This window comes from Mytilus galloprovincialis, chromosome 3, assembly GCF_965363235.1.
Source record: "Mytilus galloprovincialis chromosome 3, xbMytGall1.hap1.1, whole genome shotgun sequence".
In the NCBI taxonomy this organism is placed as follows: Eukaryota; Metazoa; Mollusca; class Bivalvia; order Mytilida; family Mytilidae; genus Mytilus; species Mytilus galloprovincialis.
In genome coordinates this window covers 19,961,955-19,985,318 of record NC_134840.1, presented here as the reverse complement: position 1 = coordinate 19,985,318, position 23,364 = coordinate 19,961,955, and the positions used below count along the sequence as shown (strand labels likewise).

General features: G+C 31.9%; 3 protein-coding genes across 5 annotated transcripts in view; 2 read left to right on the top strand and 1 right to left on the bottom strand.

The window, feature by feature from the left end:
• LOC143067366 (uncharacterized) overlaps positions 1-23,364 on the top strand; it is a 189,443-nt gene that overhangs the window by 81,456 nt on the left and 84,623 nt on the right. The window lies entirely within an intron of this gene.
• LOC143067365 (uncharacterized) overlaps positions 1-23,364 on the top strand; it is a 34,732-nt gene that overhangs the window by 8,940 nt on the left and 2,428 nt on the right. For 2 of the 3 annotated variants that reach the window (XM_076240560.1, XM_076240559.1), the window contains 7 exons: positions 103-219; positions 6,838-7,030; positions 7,154-7,479; positions 7,826-8,161; positions 8,570-8,692; positions 9,436-9,673; positions 10,349-10,847. In XM_076240560.1, coding sequence (XP_076096675.1) covers positions 103-219; positions 6,838-7,030; positions 7,154-7,479; positions 7,826-8,161; positions 8,570-8,692; positions 9,436-9,673; positions 10,349-10,781 — 1,766 coding nt within the window. In that variant the 3' untranslated portion in view covers positions 10,782-10,847. Of the gene's footprint in view, positions 1-102; positions 220-6,837; positions 7,031-7,153; positions 7,480-7,825; positions 8,162-8,569; positions 8,693-9,435; positions 9,674-10,348; positions 10,848-23,364 lie in introns of those variants that run through there. The other variant, XM_076240562.1, reaches the window with a different exon arrangement.
• On the bottom strand, positions 14,165-22,911 carry LOC143066347 (uncharacterized). Its single transcript, XM_076239304.1, has 8 exons — positions 22,763-22,911; positions 21,166-21,285; positions 19,074-19,266; positions 17,839-18,101; positions 17,202-17,537; positions 15,698-15,820; positions 15,280-15,517; positions 14,165-14,895 (listed from the first exon to the last, which is right to left on the bottom strand). Exons 3-8 carry the CDS (start codon positions 19,181-19,183, stop codon positions 14,463-14,465), a joined length of 1,503 nt encoding a protein of 500 aa, XP_076095419.1. The 5' UTR covers positions 19,184-19,266; positions 21,166-21,285; positions 22,763-22,911; the 3' UTR covers positions 14,165-14,462.

Below are 23,364 nucleotides of genomic sequence, written 5' to 3'. Positions count from 1 at the left end.
TACTAGAATTATGAAATTGATTTGCGTCACTTAGTTTTGTCTTTGTGTTCTAAGAAATAAGATAAAACTGGATAATAAAAAAAATAAGTTTCAATCTTTCAGGTTCTTTCGAAGTACCAATTAGAAACTGTTCAGTATATTTTCACAAAGAAAGGCGTCTTGATGGACTGTGTAATGATTTTAAGAATGTTGGGACAGGAAGTCGTAATTATCGTTTCGGTAAGTACTTTTCAGTCAATACTTAAGTTTTATAACAATTTCGGTCGCGTTGGTCTGAGCGGTAATGCTTAATTATTTTATCATGTGCAGGTCTGAAGTTGTTTTTTTATAAATATGTATATATATACCTATTAAGTGAACGTAATTTTGATTAATTCCTTTTTTGCAGCTTAAATCATTTGAATAAACTCATGATAGATACAAGGATTGAAATTTTTATTTACGCAAGACGCACGTTTTGTCTAAAAAAGACTAATCCGTGACGCTCGAATAAAAAAAAAGTTATAAAGGTCAAATAGAGTACGAAGTTAAAGAGCATTGCGGACCAAAAATTCCTAAAATTTTGGCCAAATGCAGCTAAGGTATTCTATTCCTGAAGTAGAAAAGCCTTAGTATTTCAAAAATTCAAAGTTTTGTAAATAGTTAATTAAATGTGAATGTAAACCTAAATAACGCTTAAAATGCTTAATATGTCATGACGTTTCTGAACTCCACTGACAAAAATAAAGAATCCTATGAATCCTTGTATCATAAAAAAAAAAGAATCCTGTGAATCCTTGTATCATAAAAAAAAAAAGAATCCTGCGAATCCTTGTATCATAAAAAAGAAAGAATCCTGTGAATCCATGTATCATTAAAAAAAAAGGTTTTGACGGATTGTCGAGAAATAGCAATTTCAAGTGAATTTTTCCTGCCGCATTTTCTGTACATTTTTTTTTACATTTATAGATCTGTTTGACGAATTCTTCATTGGTTGTATCTCTGAAAGTATGATCAACCACTTTTTCAGTTGCAGTTCAACAAGTTTTTTTTTTTTTAAATCAAACTCGAAAGACCGTCAAATTACGTATTCTCCCTTTAAGGTGGTATGGGAGTCTAAAATAAAAATGATAGAATTTGTTCATACTTTGCCAAAACGCAGTATCTATTGATATATGTTGAAATATATAATAAAAATGGTAGGTCACCGCGCATTTTCTCAAGCTACAGGACGCGACAAAATGACACATTTTGTAAGGATTATACAGGAAAAAAACACCTTTTTGTGGTTAGAAACTAAACAAAATGATAGAATTGTTAAATACTTAAGGAAAAGATAGCTTTCAGACAATGCTTTGAGAATTTCAAAAGAAAAGATAGGGTCACCGTCAATTTTTCCGGCTAAAATACAAAATAGGAAAATTCCATGTAGAATCCTTCAGAAAATGCACTATTTTTGAGTTACCTCCCCTTAAAATGGCAATTTAAAAAAGAAAAAGAAAAAACAAACAAAAATAATCAATTTTTGCAACAATATTAATATTTATAAGTTATATTCTTATAAATTGGTTCTTTTAAATGAAAATTCATATTAAATATCTGCATTCCTGCATCAAATTTTGCTAACTTGATAGAAAATATGGACCTTTGGTTCACTGTTTTTTACAATCCAAGATGGAGGAAGACACCCATACCACCTTAAGACGACGTTAAGGCTTTTAGCTTCTGAATAAAAAATATTTATTCTTGAAGTGTTTGCATGGTTATGTCTGGGACTTTTATACTAACGGGACTGGAAACTGTTACACCAATCAGTGTAATAATATCTATATCACAGTCGTTAGAACGAGACTTTACCTGCGCTATTTATCGATACGCCATATTGTTTTGACAGTGACAGCGTGCCTTGAATTTATAGTTTCAATTATTTGTTATTTTATTTTATTGTTATTAGAAATGATAATCCTTTATAAAAACATGATAACTATAATGATAACAGTTATCTCTATCTTTGACAGTTGTTATTTATCACTAAATCCCGCATTAAGTTTAAAAAATAACATATGAAGAATGAAATTTTCGGATGAAAATGGCGTGGGGACGTCAATGTGGAAAAAGTATAAGATTCATTAAATTTCTTATAACTTTTGATTGAAAAGATATACTCAAGTTCGGTTTGTTGTAAAATAATATTTATAGGTTAAAGTTTGGATTTGCCTATTTTTATTGTCACTTTTAATAGTGAAAAGTGGGGAAAAAATCTCTTTCTCATTATAACCGGTACCCACAAGCACGGCTCAAATAATTTTTACTGTTCCTATAAAATTGCTTACTCCTTTTTATGTGTGTAATATTTCATTATAATCAGGGTTAATTTTGCTTAGTTATAGTCTTCAGGTAGCATTAAGCATCATCATCTTTATTCTCATAACCATTGCAGATACATAGGAACAGAGAGAGTGCAAACTATGTACATGAATGTGCATCTATTTACAAAACATATATAAAATACAGTGGTTTCAAAATAATATACATTTTAGCCAGGAGGACCCACATGTTTATTTATACACTTTATAAGCTTACATAATCTTTTTAACTCTGACTTTTTGTTTACTTTGCTCATCAGTTTTCCAAATTTTAGTGTATTAACACGAGCCAAATAATATTTATCAAGGTATAATTTTCTGCTGTCGTTAAAAAATGGACATTCTAGCAGATAATGTAATTCGTCCCCAATACTACCAATATTACAAAGATGACATTTTCTATCATTTCTATTAACATTATTCCACCTCCCTGTCTCTATTGGGAGTGTGTGGTTTGTGGTTCTATATCTTCATAAAATAATACTTTCGTGCATATCCAAGATATCAAAATATTTTTCAAACGTCAATTCTAACTTAAAAATTCTATAATTTACTGCTTTTGTAGACTCTTGTAATTGCGTATTCCACAACTGTTTATAATGGTCTTGTAATCGCAACTTAAGTGCATTTTTTAACCATATATCATTACCAAAACATTGAGAAATCCAAATATTTGAAAAACCACATTCATGCAAAATATTTTTAACTTTACTCACAAAAAATGTACATACATTATTCACAGTAAATAGTGTTTTTAATAGTCTATATGCGATAGAAGATAGCTTAGTCTCTTTAGCGGATAATAACTTACACCAATATGACACTATTTTTATTTTAATATCAATGTCCAAAGGATATCTACCAAGTTCACCGTATACCATATAGTTAGGTGTGGAATTTTTCAGTTTCAAAAGAAGTTTACAGAATTTCAGATGGATTCTTTCTATAATTTCAACATTACCATGCCCCCAAATTTCACATCCATACAAAAGTATGGGTTTCACAACTTTATCAAAAAGATCTAAGTGACATTGAATAGAAAGATTATGCATGCGGCCTGCTTTCAACACATTAAACATAGCTTTTGTTGCTTTTTCTGCTAAGTGTTTCTGTGCTATTTTAGTATTACCAGTTCTAGATAATAATATGCCTAAATAGTTAAATTCTTTAACAATTTCAATGTCCGTGCCGTCTATATCAAAATGCAATTTTGACGGCATTCTGCCTCTAGAAAAAATCATCACTTTAGTTTTCGTGACGTTAACTTTAAGCTTCCAAACATTACAGTATTCACTGAAAGAATCCAGCTGTTTCTGTAAATCATCAGCACTTTCTGCCAATAGTACTGTGTCGTCTGCATAAAGGATTACAAACATTTTTAGATAAATTTGAAGCTTGGACTCCATTTCCTCAGAAATACTCTCAAGCCCCCGCAGGCTTTTGTCTTCCAAAAAGTGTTCTAGGTCATTCAAATATAATGCAAATAATATAGGGGATAAGTTTTCACCTTGGCGGACACCTTTGTTACACATAAAATAGTCTGACACATTACTGTTATATACAATATTTGATTTTATATTTTCATATAAATGTATAATTACATTATACATTTTCCCATTTATATGTTGAGTAAGCAACTTAAACCAGAGTCCATCACGCCAAATGGTATCAAAAGCTCTTTCGAAATCTATAAAGGCTGCAAATAACTTTTTTTTCTTTTGTTTCAAAATATCAAAAAAAGCCGACAAAGTAAATAAATTGTCAGTCGTACTATATCCAGATCTAAAACCACATTGACTTTCATTCAATACATCAAAATTTTCGACAAATGTCTTAATTCTTTCATTCAAAAGTGCAGTGAATAATTTACTCATACAGCTTAGAATAGTAATAGGTCTAAAATTTTTGGGATTAAGTCTATCTCCCTTGTTTTTGTATACTGGTTTAATATTGCCAATCAACCATTTGCTAGGTATAATACCTGTGTCAAATATCATGTTAAACACTTTTTCATAAAATGGTAAAAAAACATCAACAGTAGATTTTATATATTCATTTATAACCCTATCTTCACCACATGCTTTATTATTTTTCATTTTTCTAAAACATAATATTATTTCATCCCTTGTAATAGGGAGATTTATATCATTATTATTTGACCCATGTTGATCTGGGTCAATACCCGGTAAATCTGTGGTCGCTGTGTCAACATCAACAGCATCTAGACCTTTAAAAAAATCGAATAGAAACTCTATAGGTATATCAGGTTGTTGTTTTCTTTTCCCTTGGTTTAATAATTTCCAGAATTCTCCTGGATTTTTCGATTTTAAATTTTTCATATCACTCATCATTTTCTTTCTATGTAAATTGATTTTTTTTATCTAAAATTTGTTTATATTTTTTTTCCGTAAGTCGTAAGTTCTGTTTATGTTGAACAGATGATTTTGATGAAATATTTCTCTTTAGTTTTCTATAATTTTGCCTAGCAAATCTACACTCCTCATCAAACCATGGTTTATCTACTGGTTTTAATTTTTTTCGTTTCTTTGGTTTGAAAATACCAAACGTATTTCTGGCAGAATCAAGCATAATTTTACAAACATCATCAAAAATCGTATCAACCTTCAATTGGTCAATATTATCACTTGAAATTTGATCTAGACTTTCAAAAATCATGTCTTTTCTTTCTTGAGACAAATTATTTTTAAAATCATTTTGTAAATCCCAATTCCACTTTTTAATTTTTTCATCTTTTTCATTTGTGTTTTGTGAAATATTTCCAGAATCAGAATGTTCTTTATACGTGTTCTTAAAGGAAACTGTTATAGGACTGTGTACATCAGAAAATAATCCAGAAAAATCGTGCAGAAAAAAGTTGCACACAAATCTCAACAGATGTACAGATGTGATCACATAATCTACAACGCTAGCATTTCGACAGGTAAAATTTCCCGAGTTACCTCCCATTCGCCCATTTAAAATAAAAAGTGAGTTTGCCCGACAAAACTCTAATAAAAGATTTCCATATCTGTTTTTCGCCTTATCTAAATTTTGTCTTAATAAAGGAATATTAAGTTCATCTAAAACTACATAATCGTTCTCAATAAACCCAAAAATTTCAGTTTGACTCTCTTTATCATTCATTGTTGTATAATCAACGTCGTTACCCGTTCGTGCGTTAAAATCCCCAAGCAGGCAAACATTAATACTTTTCGCTGTGAGGTCTATATATTCATTTGCAATTTGTCGAAATGCATCGTCTGCATATGACTTCGTGAAAATATGTACACTAGGTTCCATAATAAAAACTACAAAAGTAGACCTGACCATGCACGGCCATATTGAAATTTTGGTTTAAACACGAAGTTTACAAAAGTTCAAAACTATGTGGCTATATTTTCACGAGACCAGGGTAACTTTTGTTATATGAATTAATTAGGAATTGAGATTGTCAGCATTGTTTTTATTGCACATTTATTCTTTTCACAAACACCTTAGTGGTAGAGTAAAGTGCCGGCATTTCGACTATATCGGGTTTATTTTCAACACTAATATATTGACTACTTACTAATATTTTTTCGTAAACAATATCTATTTTCTGCATTTAAACTAATTGATTCAATGATTATTCTTTATTTCAAATCCACCAATTTTAACTGTTTTTTTTTCTATAATAATAATAATAATAATGATTTATTTTATTATAGTGTCACATATTTGATCAAACATATATATATAGTATATATGACATATATATTATATACACAATTTCATAAACAACACAAAATAAAAAGACCAAATATCCAGCCTTATGTAGACTTATGAGACACTTATGTACAAACATGTCTAAAATCAAAAAGTTAAAAGACTTCATTAAACAAGTCATTGTAGTCTAAATGTTCAAAAATTCAAATTCAAAAATTTCAAAAAGATTTAAAAAGATAAACTTATCATCATACTGAGCTTTAAAAATAAGACATAACAATAGAAAAATATTAATTATCACAGATAAACTTACAAAAAAGTAAAAGTTTTTTCAAAAATGACTAAATAATTTGAGTTAAAATCACTGTTTATAAATATAAATAGAACAACATCAAATATTTTTGCTTGATAAATTCTCATGTGCTAAATAGTTTTCGTCTCTGAAAAGATTTAAAAATTGCATATGACAAAGACGTTTGTATATCTTCACAAGACATTATTTCGATAAATTTACTGTCCATATCCAAAGTATCGAAGCTATCAATTAAAGTTCTAGCTTTAGCAAACAATTCAAATCTATATATGCTGACTTGTTTGCCGAAATCTATAATTGTTAACATGTACCGAATGCTAATTTACTGCGTGACACGATAAAATGTCAATCAAAACAAAAAATCAATAATCCGCTATCGGGGCAATGAAATCTTAACAGATCGATCAGTTTCCAGTCCCGTTAGTATAATAGTCACAGGTTATGTTAACATTCCATTGTCATTTTCTTCTTCAGGAAGAAATGTGCCTCTCAATGTAACAGTACAAGATGATTGCAACTTATACAACCCCAATCCACGTGATATAAGCCGAAAATTGATGCAGAGAAAAGAATTTATTCCTGCCACCAGTATAAACATTCTTATTGCTGGATGGGTGCAGTTCATGATCCATGATTGGTTTGGTAGTGGACCAAATGATAAAAGCAGGTAAAGACACCTTTGGCTCAATACAAATATAAAATTACATTAATGTATCATTAATTAAAAGTACAAATAATGTTATGTTATAATCAGAAACACATTTCTGATTTTTATTTTCTTTTTAAACTGACATTTTGAGGTACCAGTAAAAGATGATGATCCAGATTTCACCACTGCAATCAAAATTAACAGAACTCGACCAGATAACTGTACACGTTTACCAGGAGTTACTACTAAAATCTGCAAAAACTTTCCTCGAGATTTTGAATTTTGCAAAGATGCAAAAGACTACGAGACGCATCAAAATATCAATACGCACTGGTGGGACGCTTCTCAGTTATATGGAGTTGATGCTACTACAAACAACCGTATTCGCAGTAAAATGGACGGAAAATTACAACTGACCGCTGATAATCGTCTTCCGATAGATTCATATAATGGATTGCCAGTTACAGGTAAACACAAAAAGAACAATTCTTTGTACCTTTGAATTCGAAAATAGATATGTATCACAAATCCATGAGACAACATTCTGATATTCAAAAGACAATATTAATCTGCCAAATATTCATATTTCAATTGTGCCTTTAATATATCTTTCAGACTTTTAAAGTTCGTGAATTTAGGAAAGAAAAATGTATTTGTCAAGAATATGACTTTATTTACCATACCATACCATTCCAACAACATGATAAATTGAATGAAAACAAAACATTTTTAAAACAAACATGCCAGTGTCTCCTTTCAACCCAACTTAATTATAGTCTCTTAAACAGTTATTGTAATGTTACTTACTTTCAGGACTAGCAATAGACTGGTGGGTAGGACTTGGTATGTTTCATATTATTTGGACCCGGGAACACAATTATGTATGTGATATGCTTAAACAACGTAATCCAACATGGGACGACGATAAGCTGTACCACACAGCTAGACTTATAATCGGAGGAGTCATTGCAAAAATTCATACACTTGAATGGACCCCAGCTATCTTACAAAACAAACTCGTTTCCCTTGGTTTAAGAAGTAACTGGTATGGAGTATCATTAATGGAATTTGCTAAGGGTAATTCAACATTAGCGAAAATACTGACAGATATAATACCAACCTTAGCCAATGGCATACCAGGGTCTGTTGGTAAGTTTACAATACATTTGATAAAATTCAACATCAAGGCATAATTATACATGACTCTTATATGACCTAAATTAATAAATGATAATGAATAATACACATAATGAAATCCTTTCCCATAATATTGTATTATTTACTACCGGACAACTTTACATCCGAGACCAAAAGACGATTTTTAAACAACTAAAGGGAACTGTTCGGGTTTCAAAAACGAATGACAAGTTGAGTCGGGTTAAGAGCTACAAAATGGGAGTTGTAGGTTAACAAGGCATGAATAAACTCCGACCATACCGCAAAAGCCAAGACACTACATAGAAACTCTTCCCTGAAATCAAAATCAATACAATTACAACAGATGATATACGATAAAGATCAAAGTGCAATAAAAAATGAAGCGTATTCTCTTTACAGGGAAGCCTAAGAATATGAGAGACGTTCCATATTCGATTACACAAGACTTTATTGCTGTATACCGTCTTCATCCATTAATGCCAGACACATTCAATATTAGAAATCATCTGACAGGAGCTATTGGTAAGATAAATTGTAACACAACATTATTTAAGGGGAAGGCAAAGCTCAGACTTTAGTTTTCTGGGTTGTGTTTTGAGAACTGCTGTTTGTCTTTTCGTCGCTTTTAGTTTTTTTGTTATGTCATTGTCGGTGTTTTCAGCTTTGAAAATCGCTTTGATATCTTCCATCACCCTTTCCTCAATTTTAAGTTTGATGTGAAGAAAACACTTTTAAATTTTAATGTCTAAATAGTAAATATAATTGTTAAGTAAACGGTTACCTTTATTCACTATATTTAAAGGAAAAAAACAAAATTTTAAATACTGAAAATTTGCAAATATATATAGTCACTGCAATCGAAACCTAAGATCTTGTTTATATTGTAAAGGATTATCAAAAACTAGTTTTTTGTTTCGTATTATAGAATTTTCAAATCGTTTATTTCTTATACTCTCAAACTTTAGCTGTTGGAAGTATTGAATCAAACTGTGCAATCGATTCAGAGTTATACTGACTGATTTTGTGAAGATGACACTCTTTGAAACTTTTCTAGCAAATCATACTCACCTTTTCTTGGTTTATTAATCTGGCCTCGTTTACGTCACGCCTAGACATAAAACATCTGAATATACATGTCAATTGTTATTACGGTGTGTTAAATTGCGTTTAGCCAAAAACATATCGTTAAACTACAATTAACTTAATATTAATGTTTCACTTAAATAAGTAAAAAACGTTTTCTATAAGAACTGTTTTTTTTCTAGAAAACTCATATCAAATGCAGAATGTTGTGTTTGAAAAAACTGAGAAAGTATTCCAAGAGAACTCCTTGGAAAATCTATTTTATTCATTCGGCAATGATCATCCAGGAGCAATGACCCTCCATAATTATCCAAACTTCTTAAGAAATTTAACGCTTCCGCCGACGCATCCACACGGAGCTGGGCGTATAGATTTAGCTACAATTGATATCTTACGTGACAGAGAAAGAGGTGTACCAAGGTAGGAAATAATGACGATTTAATAAAAAATACTTAGAAGGGTTATTCACGTGGTAATTTTTAGTTTGTTTTTTTGTATCAAACACCTTGAATGATTTTGACGAAGTATTTAATGTCCATAATTTTGATAACATTTAAACGATTCATATCACAAGTTTTAAGAAAGTAACGTATTATATATGAATGATATTGAAAAAGAACGCATTTATATTAAATATACAATAGGTTTTAATGAGAGATGATATATGCTTTATTTCAAAATGTTGACAAAAACGTAAAACAAGATTTTTTATTTAAATGATTAATTTAGTTTTACTTAAACTTCTCAAAGTTCCAACTATCTTAGGTAAAGCTGACACTATTCTGGTGTTGTTCCTCTATAAAAATCCTTCTGCTATTTTGTGTTTTTTGTATTATTTTTTTATGTTCAAACACATATATGGAGGCTACTGCACGATATAAGACTTTAACTCTTTTTTTCATTAGGGTGGTATTTCCCTTTCGAATATAAGATTTATATGGTATAATTCCTTAAAAGATACAATAGAACTATTAATTTCCAATTGCGAAACCAAACAGTTAAATTCTTTGCTATATTTTCTAATATGAAATTCTTTATGAAACTGAAAAGTAAATAGGCAATAATGATGAAAAAATGTTCCTTGTATGATTTTAGGTACAATGAATTTAGGAGACAGTTACATTTAACACCAATTACTTCATTCGAAGACCTGACCACAAATACTGCACATGTTAAAGAACTGCGTCAGGTTTACAACGATGATGTGGAAAAAATTGACCTTCTGATTGGATCGCTTGCAGAGTCGCCCCTTCCTGAAGGTTTTGGTTTCAGCGATACTTTCTTTAGAATATTTCTTGTCATGGCTAGAAGGAGACTTGAAGCTGACAGATTCTTTACGGATTATTACACCCCTGAATTTTACACCCAATGGGGTCTGGATTATATTGATAGAACCTATCTAAAGGACATATTACTGAGGCATTATCCTACCCTCAGTTCTCAGCTACAACCAAATGTCACAAACGTCTTCATTCCATGGAAAAGTCAAACAACATTAGACAAAAAATTTCCCTATCCTGACTGGTAGACTGAAGCCAATAGACCAGATTATGAACGCACATGTTTAAATAAAGTATATTATATTACTATTTTATATACTATGACCTCTTATTCTGTGAAGCAATAAATAATGTTGAATGGAAAAATCCAAAAATCTTCAGGATCTTTTATAGTAAAACAGTTGTAAGTGAGTACCTTCTAGCTAATGCTCATAACATCCCGTAAAGCATTACAAACAAAAACCTTGAAACTTGGTAGTTATACTGTATTAAATGTTCTTGTACGTTTTATAAGGAAAACTTGAAGTATTTAAGAAATGGGATATAGTTTAAGGGGAAAGTTCTGTGCTAAAGGTTTTGACATATGTCCTTACTAGAAAACATCAGACAAAAAGGAAGTTGTAAAATAATGTTTTAAAATGCGTGTATTTTTACGATTATAATTTTTCAAACGACACTTCATCATGATTTGGTATCACAACATATTTTTTTTTTCTGTTTTACAGAATAGTTTTGTGCATGTTGGTCTCATCGTGTCTGTTGTAGTTAATACAACGTTTTATCCGCTCTGTTTCATTAGTCCCACGAGCTTTTGTCATTAGTAGGCATCCGTCGTTTGTCGTTATTATTTTGTTTTATCTCATCAGAAACTACTTGGTAATTTCACAATATACATCTAGGGATATCTACTTTATATATAAAACATATTCGTGGTCACCACCAACCAAACTATATTGTCGCTGTTGCTAAAACAAAACATAGGGATAAAATGTAATTTGACTAATTTATATATGGGTAAAATCGTCCAATAATGTCCAGATCTTACACCAATACAGAGGTAAAAAAATATCAAACGGCTCCTGCTCCGTGAGGGACTTCTTGCCCTTATGCTGTGAAACAATCTACATAAGGGACGATGTAAATCAGATATGAATACTATGAAAATCCAGATGACATTTTGTCGAAGGGTCACCCAGAAACGTCTTTTCAGAATAACTACCAATGCACTTGTAAACAAATAAAACTGGTCTCTGCTGGTAAAATTCGAAAATTCTTTTAAAATCTTTATAATTTCCATGGCTGCTTCAATTTGAATATTTTTTTTAGCGTCCTATTCTTTCAATGCTATGAAGAAACCATATGGGACCTTAGGTAAATGTTTTACCAATGAATTACATTGTCTGTCCCTCAGTTATCTTGCGTCCCTCTTTAATAAGCCTTTTCAAACATCTTCTCTGAAACTACTGGGGGAAATTGTACCCTTCTTGAATAGGAAACACATTATATTCACGAGGCTAAAAACTGTGTACGCCAGACGCCCGTTCATCTACAAAAGAATTATCAGTGACGCTAGAATCTAAAAAGTTACAGAACAAAACAAAATGCAAAATCGAAAAGCATTGAGAACCAAAATTTTCGAAATAACAATATTATCCTTAAAAAAGATATGTCAGACATTCTCAAATATCGAAATGATTGCCATACTATAAATAACAACTATGTCTATATGTATAATTTTTATTTTTGTTATTTATTCTGAAAACGAAGATCGCAACCAAAATTCATTCTGCAAATCATACATGTAGAATTATCTTTGAGAATTATTGATGATATCGAAAACAACCATTAAACATAGATGTACGACTTTTAACACGAAGCATTGGCTCCCACCGAACAGCAAGCAGTGAAGAGCACCAAAATGACTAGTGTAAAAAAATCAAACAGGAAAACTAACGCTCTATAAATCTATATAAAAAACGAGAAACGAAAAACACTAATGAACCACATAAACAAACGACAACTTAATACGCTCCTGTAACATTACAACATAGAAAGACACACTTCAAAATATCAATATTCATGGCTAAACTCAATCAAAAAGACATACACACAAAAGCAAGTAAACATACACTGAAAGAATAAGTTTTGAGATATAACACAGAATGAGTAATCATTGAACAAAAATGTATAAAAATTTGTGTCAAGAGGTCAAATTAACTCGACTGTGAGATTTGAGAGTACTCACAGTTACTGATGTAAAACCAAAAACAATTTAAAATAAAAAAAAAGTCACGCATCAGAGATTATAAGGATTTAGCGTTTAAATGACACGAACAGTCAAAGAATACATAACTTGTGCAATGCCAAAAAAAAAAAGGTATCGACATGCAGTTGGATACTAGTAGGTAGGTTTTTACCATATAATAAATATTCTTATGTTATATATATCTAAAGCAATCTTTATATAGAAAAATGAATATAGATGTGTATTTATACCTCCCCAAAAAAATTCGAACATAATATAAATTAAGTTATGTTTTAATTTGTTGATGACCAAATCGATATTTGTGCCAATGTAAACAATATTCAAAGATCTTATTACATCATTAATAAGATAACCATTACTAATAAGTTGCTAATAAGGTTCTATGAGTTTACACGTATCACACAGTGATTTCCGCGCTTTTAGTACAATACTTACAGTATTTTAATTTGTGTTTTTTGTTGTTGTTGCGATATACAAGTACCCGGCCACGTCCACTCTATGTTTTTGTAATATGTATTTCTATTTGTATCCATCTGATAGGTTAATTCTTTTTCAAGCTGATTTTTATATTTCGTTTCTTATGTTGTACTGTGACACCACTGTCCCAAGTTAAGGGAAGGATTGGGATCCCGCTTACATGTTTAACCTCGCCACAACCTATATGTTTGTGTCTGTCCCAAGTCAGGAGCCTGTATTACAGTGGTTGTCGTTAGTTGGTGTGTTACAAATTTGTTTTTCGTTCACTTTCTATTCATAAATTATGCCGTTAGTTTTCTCGTTTGAATTGTTTTACATTTGTCATTTCGGGGCCTTTTATATCTGACTCTGTGGCTTGGGCTGTGCTCATTGTTCAATGCCGTACGGTGACATGTTGTTGTCAATTTTGTGTCATTTGGTCTCTTCTGGAGAGTTGTCTCGTTGGCATTCATACCACATCTTCTTTTTTGTAATATAATGTGTTATGGAATTTTTCGTACACGGTATATGACTAACTGGAAGACTGCTGCTTGCTTATTGTTAACTTCTGTTTCTTTGTTGGTGAAATATCTGAGTCTCCACCCATGGAGTGTATGACAGGGACTACAAAATGAGACAACTATCAACAGGACTCCAAATGGAGCGAAAATAAACACCAATAGGGCACTAAATGTGCCCTTTAACGATGAGCAAAACCAATATCGTGTAGTATAATTTGTTTTATATATTTATTAATCTTAAAAGTTCAAAGAGACATCAGAAATAAAACCAACAAAGTATCAGCTAGACAAAAAACCTACATTTTCCGAAATATATGACCTTAATGAAGTGACTAAAACAGTAAAATAAAAGTACTTAAGGCAAATGAAAAACAAAAAGATTATTTGTTCTAAGAAGGAAAATAAATCTTTAATGACTGAATATTAGAATAAAGAAGATACTTTTGATCAGTATGTAAAGGAAGAAGGCCACAGGCGGATTAACGGTTTTGTTAACTGTGAAACTTTCTGACAATAAAGAAACTCTTATCATTATAAATGTTCTATCAAAGCCATAAAGTAATACAGTATATATGATCAGCAACATATATCTTTCATTGTTACCAAATATTCAGGAAATGCTTTCCTTATCCTTATCAAAATTGTGTAGTATATAAAACGGACTTTATTCCAACAGATAGTTTAACTTAATATAAAGGATAAGGAAAATTTTTGTCAAGAGATGTTTGACTTTTCCAAGGAATAAATACGTTCGTAACATTTGGTTGCAATTGTGAAGCAAGCGAAGGATAGTGGCGGAGTAATATATCTTTCATGTATGTAGCATCTATGTAGTCAAGGCCCGATTGAGTATAATATTCAGAAGTATAGTCATCTGTAAAAAATCTGTCCGCTTCCATTCTTCTTCGAGCCATAATAGAAAAAATTCTAAAGAAAGTGTCGCTAAACCCAAAACCTTCAGGAAGCGGTGATTCGGCAAGTGATCCAATTAAAAAATCAATCTTTTCTACGTCATTATTATACATATGACGAAGTTCTTCGGCATGAGTGGGATTTGTGGTGAGATCTTCAAACTTGGTGATCGGCGTCAAATGTAACAACCGCCTGAATGCATTGTATCTAAAATAAACATAAAAATGGCAGACATTAAACATTTTTACAAGTTACAATAGCACATCGAACCATGCATATGTTTTGAGTATTTTAGCGATCATGTTAAAGTTCAAGGTACATGCATTTCAAAATATTTTATTTTGCTAGGCATAGCTTATTTTGAATGTATAATAAAATGTTATCTTTACAATAGCTATGACAACCGATTGAGTACTTAAGAAAAATAAAAGCAGGTTTTACTATACATATGTCAAATCCTTTCAGTTCTGTATGAAAGGACCACGGAACAGGCGTTCACTTTATTAAGAGACTTATTTCAAAATTCAAAAAAAATCCATTGAAAACGACCAGCGGGCATGTCTATATTTGCAAACTGTTAAGGAAACACACCTCGGTATTCCTCTTTCCCTGTCACGTAATATATCGATTGTAGCCATGTCTACTTTTCCTTTTCCATGAGGACTTGTAGTGGGTAGATCAAGATTTCTCAAGAAATTTGGATAGTTGTGGAGAGTCATTGCACCAGGATAATCATTGCCAAACGTATAAAGTAAGTCCTCCATTGAGTTTTCCTCAAAAACTGACTCCGCCTTCTCAAATACTGTATCTTTCATGTTGTATCGGTTAACTGGAAAATTTTTCTATGAATTATTAATTGAAGTGTGTATAAAAAATAAGAACTCCTCATTCACAAACTTGTTTTATTTTATCTTTGCATTGTCTAACTTCTTATCTTGGTGATATTGAATTGATTTATGCATTCATAATTGTTATTGTAAAGTATTACTCTTAAAGAATCAGTTCTTACCTAATTCATCTGTTTGGTGACTTCTAACTTCAAATTCATCTGGCAAAAGTGGATGCAATCGGTATGCAGCAATGAAATCTTGTGTAAGCGAATATGGTACTCCTCTGATGTTTTTCGGGTTTCCTAAATCAGATGTAATAAGTTTTGTAACATATGTGAAACTTATATATGTATGAGGGCTTCAAATAGCATATATAAATCATACTGTTTCTTTGTCAATCTAATCAATTGAAGCATATTCTCTGGCAGGTTGGCTTTTACACGAGTTTTTTTTTTATCTTCCAAAATATTAATAAATAAAAACAAAATTTAAAAATGGTCTTAACCATTCAAGAGTGCTTACTGTGGTCATGTTATATTCCAGATCTAATAAAGATATGTTTTCATCAAAGATATGATGTGAATGATTTATGGTCGTCATGTATGACAGCTGATACCCAACAAACATGTCGAGTTTAAATCTATATTACAGAGAAAAATAATCTAAACTATCATTGCCTCTAATGACAATGGTGGAAATTTCTCAACTAAATAGCAACAGTTTAAAGTCTGCATGCATGCATAACTCTCCCGTATATCTACACAAATTTTGTCAAATTAGCATTATACTTTTAACAGGGTTTGACATATCCATACTTGTGACAGTTACAGATGGATGTGTTGAACTTAGAAATTCTTTTTTCGTATTTCCTGTCTATTTGTATTAACTAATCATCGTTTGCACTTAAATTTATATGTTTATTATATCAAAGTGCAGTTTACATTCCAGCAGCACCTGCATACGGGGTATATATCTCCCAATTGATACGATATTCCCGTGCTTGCATTTCCTATCATGATTTTCTTGATAGAGGTTTGCTGCTCACAAGGAAGCTATTAAACCAAGAGTTCCAAATGGTGAAGTTGAAATCATCCCTTCGTAAATTTTACGGACGCCATCACGAGTTGGTTGACCGTTATGGAATAACCGTTTCACAAATGATATCGGATATGTTCCTTACGTCGTAACTACAATCCCCTTCCCTTTCATGAATATGACCTACCGAATTAGACTATTTACCGGATTTGTAATCACTTAAGCAACACGACGGGTGCCACATGTGGAGCAGGATCTGCTTACCCTTCCGGAGCACCTGAGATCACCCCTAGTTTTTGGTGGGGTTCGTGTTGTTTATTCTTTAGTTTTCTATGTTGTGTCGTGTGTACTATTGTTTTTCTGTTTGTCTTTTTTATTTTTAGCCATGGCGTTGTCAGTTTGTTTTAGATTTATGAGTTTGACTGTCCCTTTGGTATCTTTCGTCCCTCTTCTTTTACTATCCAGGTCCTTATCCTGAACGACAAAAACCCTAGAAAATGATATGAGCCTGCATTTTTTTATATAATATTTTGTTGTCTTTTTGTTTTTAATTATCATTGTGGGTAGTTTAAATGATATATACTGGTTATTTTTCACATATAGATTTATACAAAAGTGTTAGTATACACGATTAAAACGTGTGCTTACCTATAGACCCTGGTATGCCACTAGACAACTGTGGAAATCGTTTGATTAACCATGCTGCTAAGGATGCATTTCCCCTTGCGATCTCAATAGGAGTTATTCCGTACCAGTTAGACTTTAATCCTAACTTAGCAACATCATTGTGCAGGATAGCAGTTGTCCATTCTAGTGTATGAATTTTACCAATTACTGCAGCAATAATGAGTCTTGCCGTGTTATACAACATTTTATCATTCCAAGTTGGATTTCGTTCTTTAAGCATATCGCATACGTAATTATGCTCTCGCGTCCAAATTACATGAAATATACCTAGTCCTACCCACCAGTTTAAGGAATTTCCTAAAATTAAGATCATGCTTACAATGTTATAAAATTCGTTATTTAATACTAAAATTTTGTTGTAGATGATGGTTAAAATACAAGTTTGGTAACTAAGGTTCAAAATGTGCATGTTTTTTTTAATCTCTTTCTTGACATTTGCATTAGTTTCCCTACAAAAATAGTTCTTTTAGCATTATTATATCTAAGTTGAAATCACTGAATTGTAGAAACAAATAGGGACCTTATACGTCCAGTTTGGACCATGACGTAACGTATACCTGTGATTGATCAGGAACTTCTAGATTAAAAAGTTACCTACCCGTAATAGGCAATCCAGTCGATGGATCAATCGGTAGACGGTCTTTAGAAGTTAGTTTTAATTTGCCGTCTTTTCTTGTGCGGATACGACGATTTATTTGTTTGTTTATTCCATATAGCTGTGATGCATCCCACCAGTGTGTTACAGTATTTTGGTAGGTATCGTAATCTTTAGAATTTCTGCAGCTATCTCGTCTGGTCATAGGTATGTCCATTGTTTTACAGAAATCCGGATCGTCATCTCGAATAGGAACTTTTAAATGTCTACGAATATACGATGCAACATAATGTCATGATTCTTAAATTGTAAGTCAAGAATGATTTATACGCCTTAGGCATTTATCAAGCAAAAGAAATGTCATAAAGATATCTTAAGCAATGGATTTATTTTTCTTTGTCGGATAATAATTTAAGTAATACGACCCTAAATCTTTTACGATTTTAAAACAAATGTCATGATTCATAAAATCAAAAGTCAAGATCGATTTTGACATCTTTGGCAGTTACTTTACAGAAGTTTTTCCTAATAATTGTCTTAAGCAATTGTTTTTTCTTGCCTTAACTTCAGTACGACGTTACTGAATCTTTTTGTTTTAACACATTGTCATAATCTATAAAGGTATTGTCATGATCTATACAGGTTATCTTTAACAGTGATATTTTTTTGATTTTCTGATAATACTTAAATACCAATTTTTAATTCTAACATTTTGTCAAGGACAATAAATTACAAGAGAGTTTTATTTTGCAAAATTGACGTTTACTGATCAAAAGTAAGGCCCCTAAGTTTAAATTTAAATTTTGATTTTTTTACTGGGTAATGGTAAATATTCCACTTTGCAAAACACAATATCATTATTTTTAACCGTAAAATGCAAGTTCAATCTTAACAGAATGAACTGATTCTTTTAAGAATATGTTGCAAGTGGGGGTAATTGCAATTACAAGATTACATCACCTCAATCTGGTTTGTACTGTTGTGTACGATATTAATATTTCTCATTTGATTAACAAAAAAGGTTACGCTAACAGTACAATAAGGCATTAAACTTTGTTCTCAGACTAGAGTTCCAGTAAGTGTTGGAAAACTATGGACAAAAATCAAATAATGTGTTTGAAAGTTACACACATTTCTTGGTATTAACGATATTGATGTAAGTTTGTAGGGTTTTCTTCTCTTTTGGTATACTTTCATTTTCATCAGTTTGATAACTAAATGTGTTTTAAAGTGTATACCTGCACCTATCGTTTTTGCCACTGTCAAACCAATCGTGGGTCATAAACTGTACCCATCCGGCTACAAGGATATTAACAATTGTAACCGGTATAAATTTCTCCCTCTTCATCAATGTACGACTTATATCACGTGGATTAGGGTTGTACAAATTCTTCTCATCTCTAACTGTGGCATTTAGGGGAACATTTCTGCCTAGAATTAAAAATAAAACGATTTCTGTTTTTATTTCTGAAACAGTAGAAAAGAGGGACAAAAGATACCAGGCAAACAGACAAACAATAGCACACACGACACAACATATAAAACTAAAGAATAAGTAACACAAACCCAACCAAAAACCGGGGGTGATCTCAGGTGCTTCGGAAGGGTAAGCAGATCCTGCTCATCATTTGGCACCCGTCGTGTTGCTCATGTTATAACAAGTCCGGTAAATATCCCAACTCGGTAGGTCACATTCATGAAAGGGAATGTAATAACGACGTAAGGAACATATCCTATATCATCTATGAAACGGTTATTCCATAACGGTCAACCAACTCGAGATTGCGTCCGTAAAATTTAAGAAGGGATGATTTCAACTTCACCATTTGGAACTCTTGGATTAATAGCTTCTTTGTAAGCAGCAACTCTCTTAAAGAAAATCATGATAGGAAGTACAAGCACGGAAATATCGTATCAATTGGGAGATATTTACGCCTTATGCAGGTGCTGATGGAATGTTGCGACTTAAAAATGGAAAGTACACATCTCTTTTGTCGTAAAGTTTTGTTTTCAACCGACCCTCATTGTCAATTTCTAGATTTAAGTCAAGATATGAGACCGACTTACCTTTTTCTGTTGTATCTGTTATCCAGGAGTAGATTACCTTAGCCGTATTTGACACAACTTTTTGGAATTTTGGGTCCTCAATGCTCTTCAACTTTGTATTTGTTTGGCTTTTTAACTATTTGGATTGAGCGTCACTGATGAGTCTTATGTAGACGAAACGCGCGTCTGGCGTATAAAATTATAATCCTGGTACTTTTGATAACTATTTACACCACTGGGTCGATGCCACTGCTGGTGGACGTTTCGTCCCCTATGGTATCACCAGCCCAGTAGTCAGCACTTCGGTGTTGACATGAATATCAATTATATGGTCATTTTTATAAATTTTCTGTTTACAAAACTTTGAATTTTTCGAAAAAACTAAGGATTTTCTTACCCCAGGAGTAGATTACCTTAGCCGTATTTGGCACAACTTTTTGGAATTTTGGGTCCTCAATGCTCTTCAACTTTGTATTTGTTTGGCTTTTTAACTATTTGGATCTGAGCGTCACTGATGAGTCTTATGTAGACGAAACGCACGTCTGGCGTATAAAATTATAATCCTGGTACTTTTGATAACTATTATCTCTAGTTCGATTGGATATATGCGGTCAACAAAGTTACCAAATTTTGAATTATTTAGTGAGAGAACTACTTCCCAATCATAACCGTTGAAAAAACATTCTGAGATTGACATTTCTATTTTTAAAAGACTTCCTCTCTTTATTTTAAATTATTTCATGAAAGACGAAACAACTGATTTTTATTGTTAATTGATGGTTGCTATATGTCCAGTAAGCAATATTATGAATATATAACAATAGAAAAAGTGAGTGAAATGAAAGTGCTTCAAAGTCAACAGGTAGGGATATGGGCTCCAAATATATAGGGTCTTGACTCTTGAGGAACTTGCGTGCTTACATAAATCTCGGCTTCTCGCTATATTATTAAGCAGGAGATAGGAAGATTGTCAATACATGATATGTGCATAAAATATGACTAGCTGTCTGTTTAGCAGTTCAAATTTTAATCAATCAAATGGTTCACTAACTGGAATATCATTAACAGGTAGAGCTAGAACCCACTAAATACCTGAGAAAAGAGGGAGGCAAATATTTGTATTACGAGCAAATCGGAGAGCAAAACGTCAAACCGACAGTCAATTTCAATGCGACAATGTCTTCCATTATTCATCAATTTTAGTGGAGATATAAAAGTTTGTAAAGGGTGAAAACCAAAGTTGTTAAAATATAAGCATGATGATATTCTGCAATAAACACTCACCAAAACGATAATAAAGACTTCCCGATGCTGGATTTTCATAATCGTTACATAATCCATCCAATCGTCTGAATTTATGGCAGCGCTTGGAACAACCATATCTAACTTTTTTTCCTAATTTTCCTGAAGAAATAAAGATGTCGGTGTAAGTCGATTACTTGACCAAAACAAAGGGATAGACTATAAATACACCTAGTTTTCACTGTGACATGTATATTGCCATGTACATGTACTAAATAGTATTTCATTGTATTCATTCTATGACACAGTGTACCGTTTCGTCATCCGTTACATATTACATAAAACAAAGGGATGGAAGCATATTCTCTTGAAATGCACTATATGTCTTTGAACTTATTTTTTTGGGGGTCAGATACTAGGATCTTGCAAAATAAAATATTAAGTTATCATATTCCAGTAGAAATTGAATAGTTCCATCACTGTTGAAATACAGTTTTAAAAATAAGAATCAAATAGGATTAAAAAGAATAATTATCTTATAAATAATAAAACAAAGGTTGACTTACTGATCGAGTCTGGGTTTGTGTCAGTAACCTACTTTTAACAAAATGAAGACCCTTGGACTGTCACTATTAAGATTGCATGAAAATTGTACTTGGAATAATTTGTTTTGTAATGTCGGTTCTGTTCCAGTTGAAATTTCAGTTTATTTCAGCTAAAAGTCTGCAGAAGGGGCATTCACAACGTAATGTCTGGCATATTTTGTTTACGATAGGGAAAAAGGTGCTAACATTTAAAGTTGTATATGACTAAATGGAAACATTTTCTACAGACGACAATCTTTGATGAATAGTTGTACTTCTTCTGAAATCTGAAGGGTTTGACATATGAAATGTTTCTTGTTAACGATAACGTCTATAATATTTATCTAAAAAACGCGTTCCTTTTTTTTTTGAATTATAATACAACTTTTGATCTTTCGTGAGATGCATTGATTTAAGCATAACTGAATTTAAATGTTATACTATAAAATGGCTTAAAAATAATTCCGAAAGTTCCCAATACAGTTCAATACACTAGAACGTTCATAGCTTCAGTGTGATCTTTTGAAGGACTGTTTTATGGAGGTTGGTTTAGTCAGTCTTTTCTATTTACCAAAAGGTATAAGGGTATTCCCAGAAAATAATAGAAATAACATTAATTACATAATGTGCTAATAACCTACTACGATATAATTGGGGTCAATAAATTCCATATGAAATGAACTGTATATATCGTAATTGGTCACAAGCATACTGTGTAACGAATTTAACATACCGACTATATTAACATATGACATTTAAACTTGTCGCCTATCAGAGGGATCAAACCTTCAATATTAAGAACATGATTCCATTGGTTTATAAAAACACAAATGCCAACAATAACAGCTCGATAGCTTTTAATTTGTTCTGCATTTATTTCAATCGTTCGTCAACAATTCTTCGGTTGTTGAAACTTTTTAGATTTTTCTTAACCCTAGAAAGGTATAGGAGGTAAGATAATGCATTATGAAAGAAAGAAAAGACAGAGTACACGAGTAAATGTTGTCAATGAAGTATACATTCATTCCTTCAGAAAGTGTTAACAAACAAAATACCAATCTTTGGATCCAAGCAGTTTCTAAGTCGTCTGTGACCGTAGGATTGTTCTGTGCTCTCTGTGTAGCTGTCAATAAAATTCTCCTTTTGGAGTTTTTCTTGTGAGGCCGCTATTGCGACTATGTCATATGGATATGGATACTGCCACCAATTAGAAGACACTAAAATAAATATGTAAAACATTCAGTATGAGTCTAGATTTCTATATACTTAACGTCTATATAGTAGTCAACAAACATTCTTTCGTGGTTGCCGGATCGTTTTGAAGAAAGGTACTGTACACAGTAAATAAAATAATAATAAAAAAAAAGTCTAAAAGTGTATAACAATGATAAAAGTATGAAACAAAAAATACAAAACTCAATAAATCTTTCGGATAATATTGTATCCTTCATCAGAATGAGCAGCCTGGTGTAAAAAATCATCACTAGCTATGCTAATGTCCAAAAATCTTGAACACTATACAACGTAAGGTGGTACCTAACACTTCAGGAGATAATGGGTCTTCAATGTAGCGAGAAACTCCCGCACCCGGAATTTCTCAAACAATTATGAAAATTAAACGAGCCAAATTAATATTAGTGAAGGTGTTAGGTACCAC

Coding starts and splice junctions, on each gene's coding strand:
- LOC143066347 (XM_076239304.1), bottom strand. CDS start 19,183: ATGAAGAGGGAGAAATTTATACCGGTTACAATTGTTAATATCCTTGTA. Junction 17,538..17,838: donor GACTGGATTGCCTATTACGG/GTAGGTAACTTT, acceptor TCTTAATTTTAG/GAAATTCCTTAAACTGGTGG. Junction 15,821..17,201: donor TGGCATACCAGGGTCTATAG/GTAAGCACACGT, acceptor CATCTGATTTAG/GAAACCCGAAAAACATCAGA.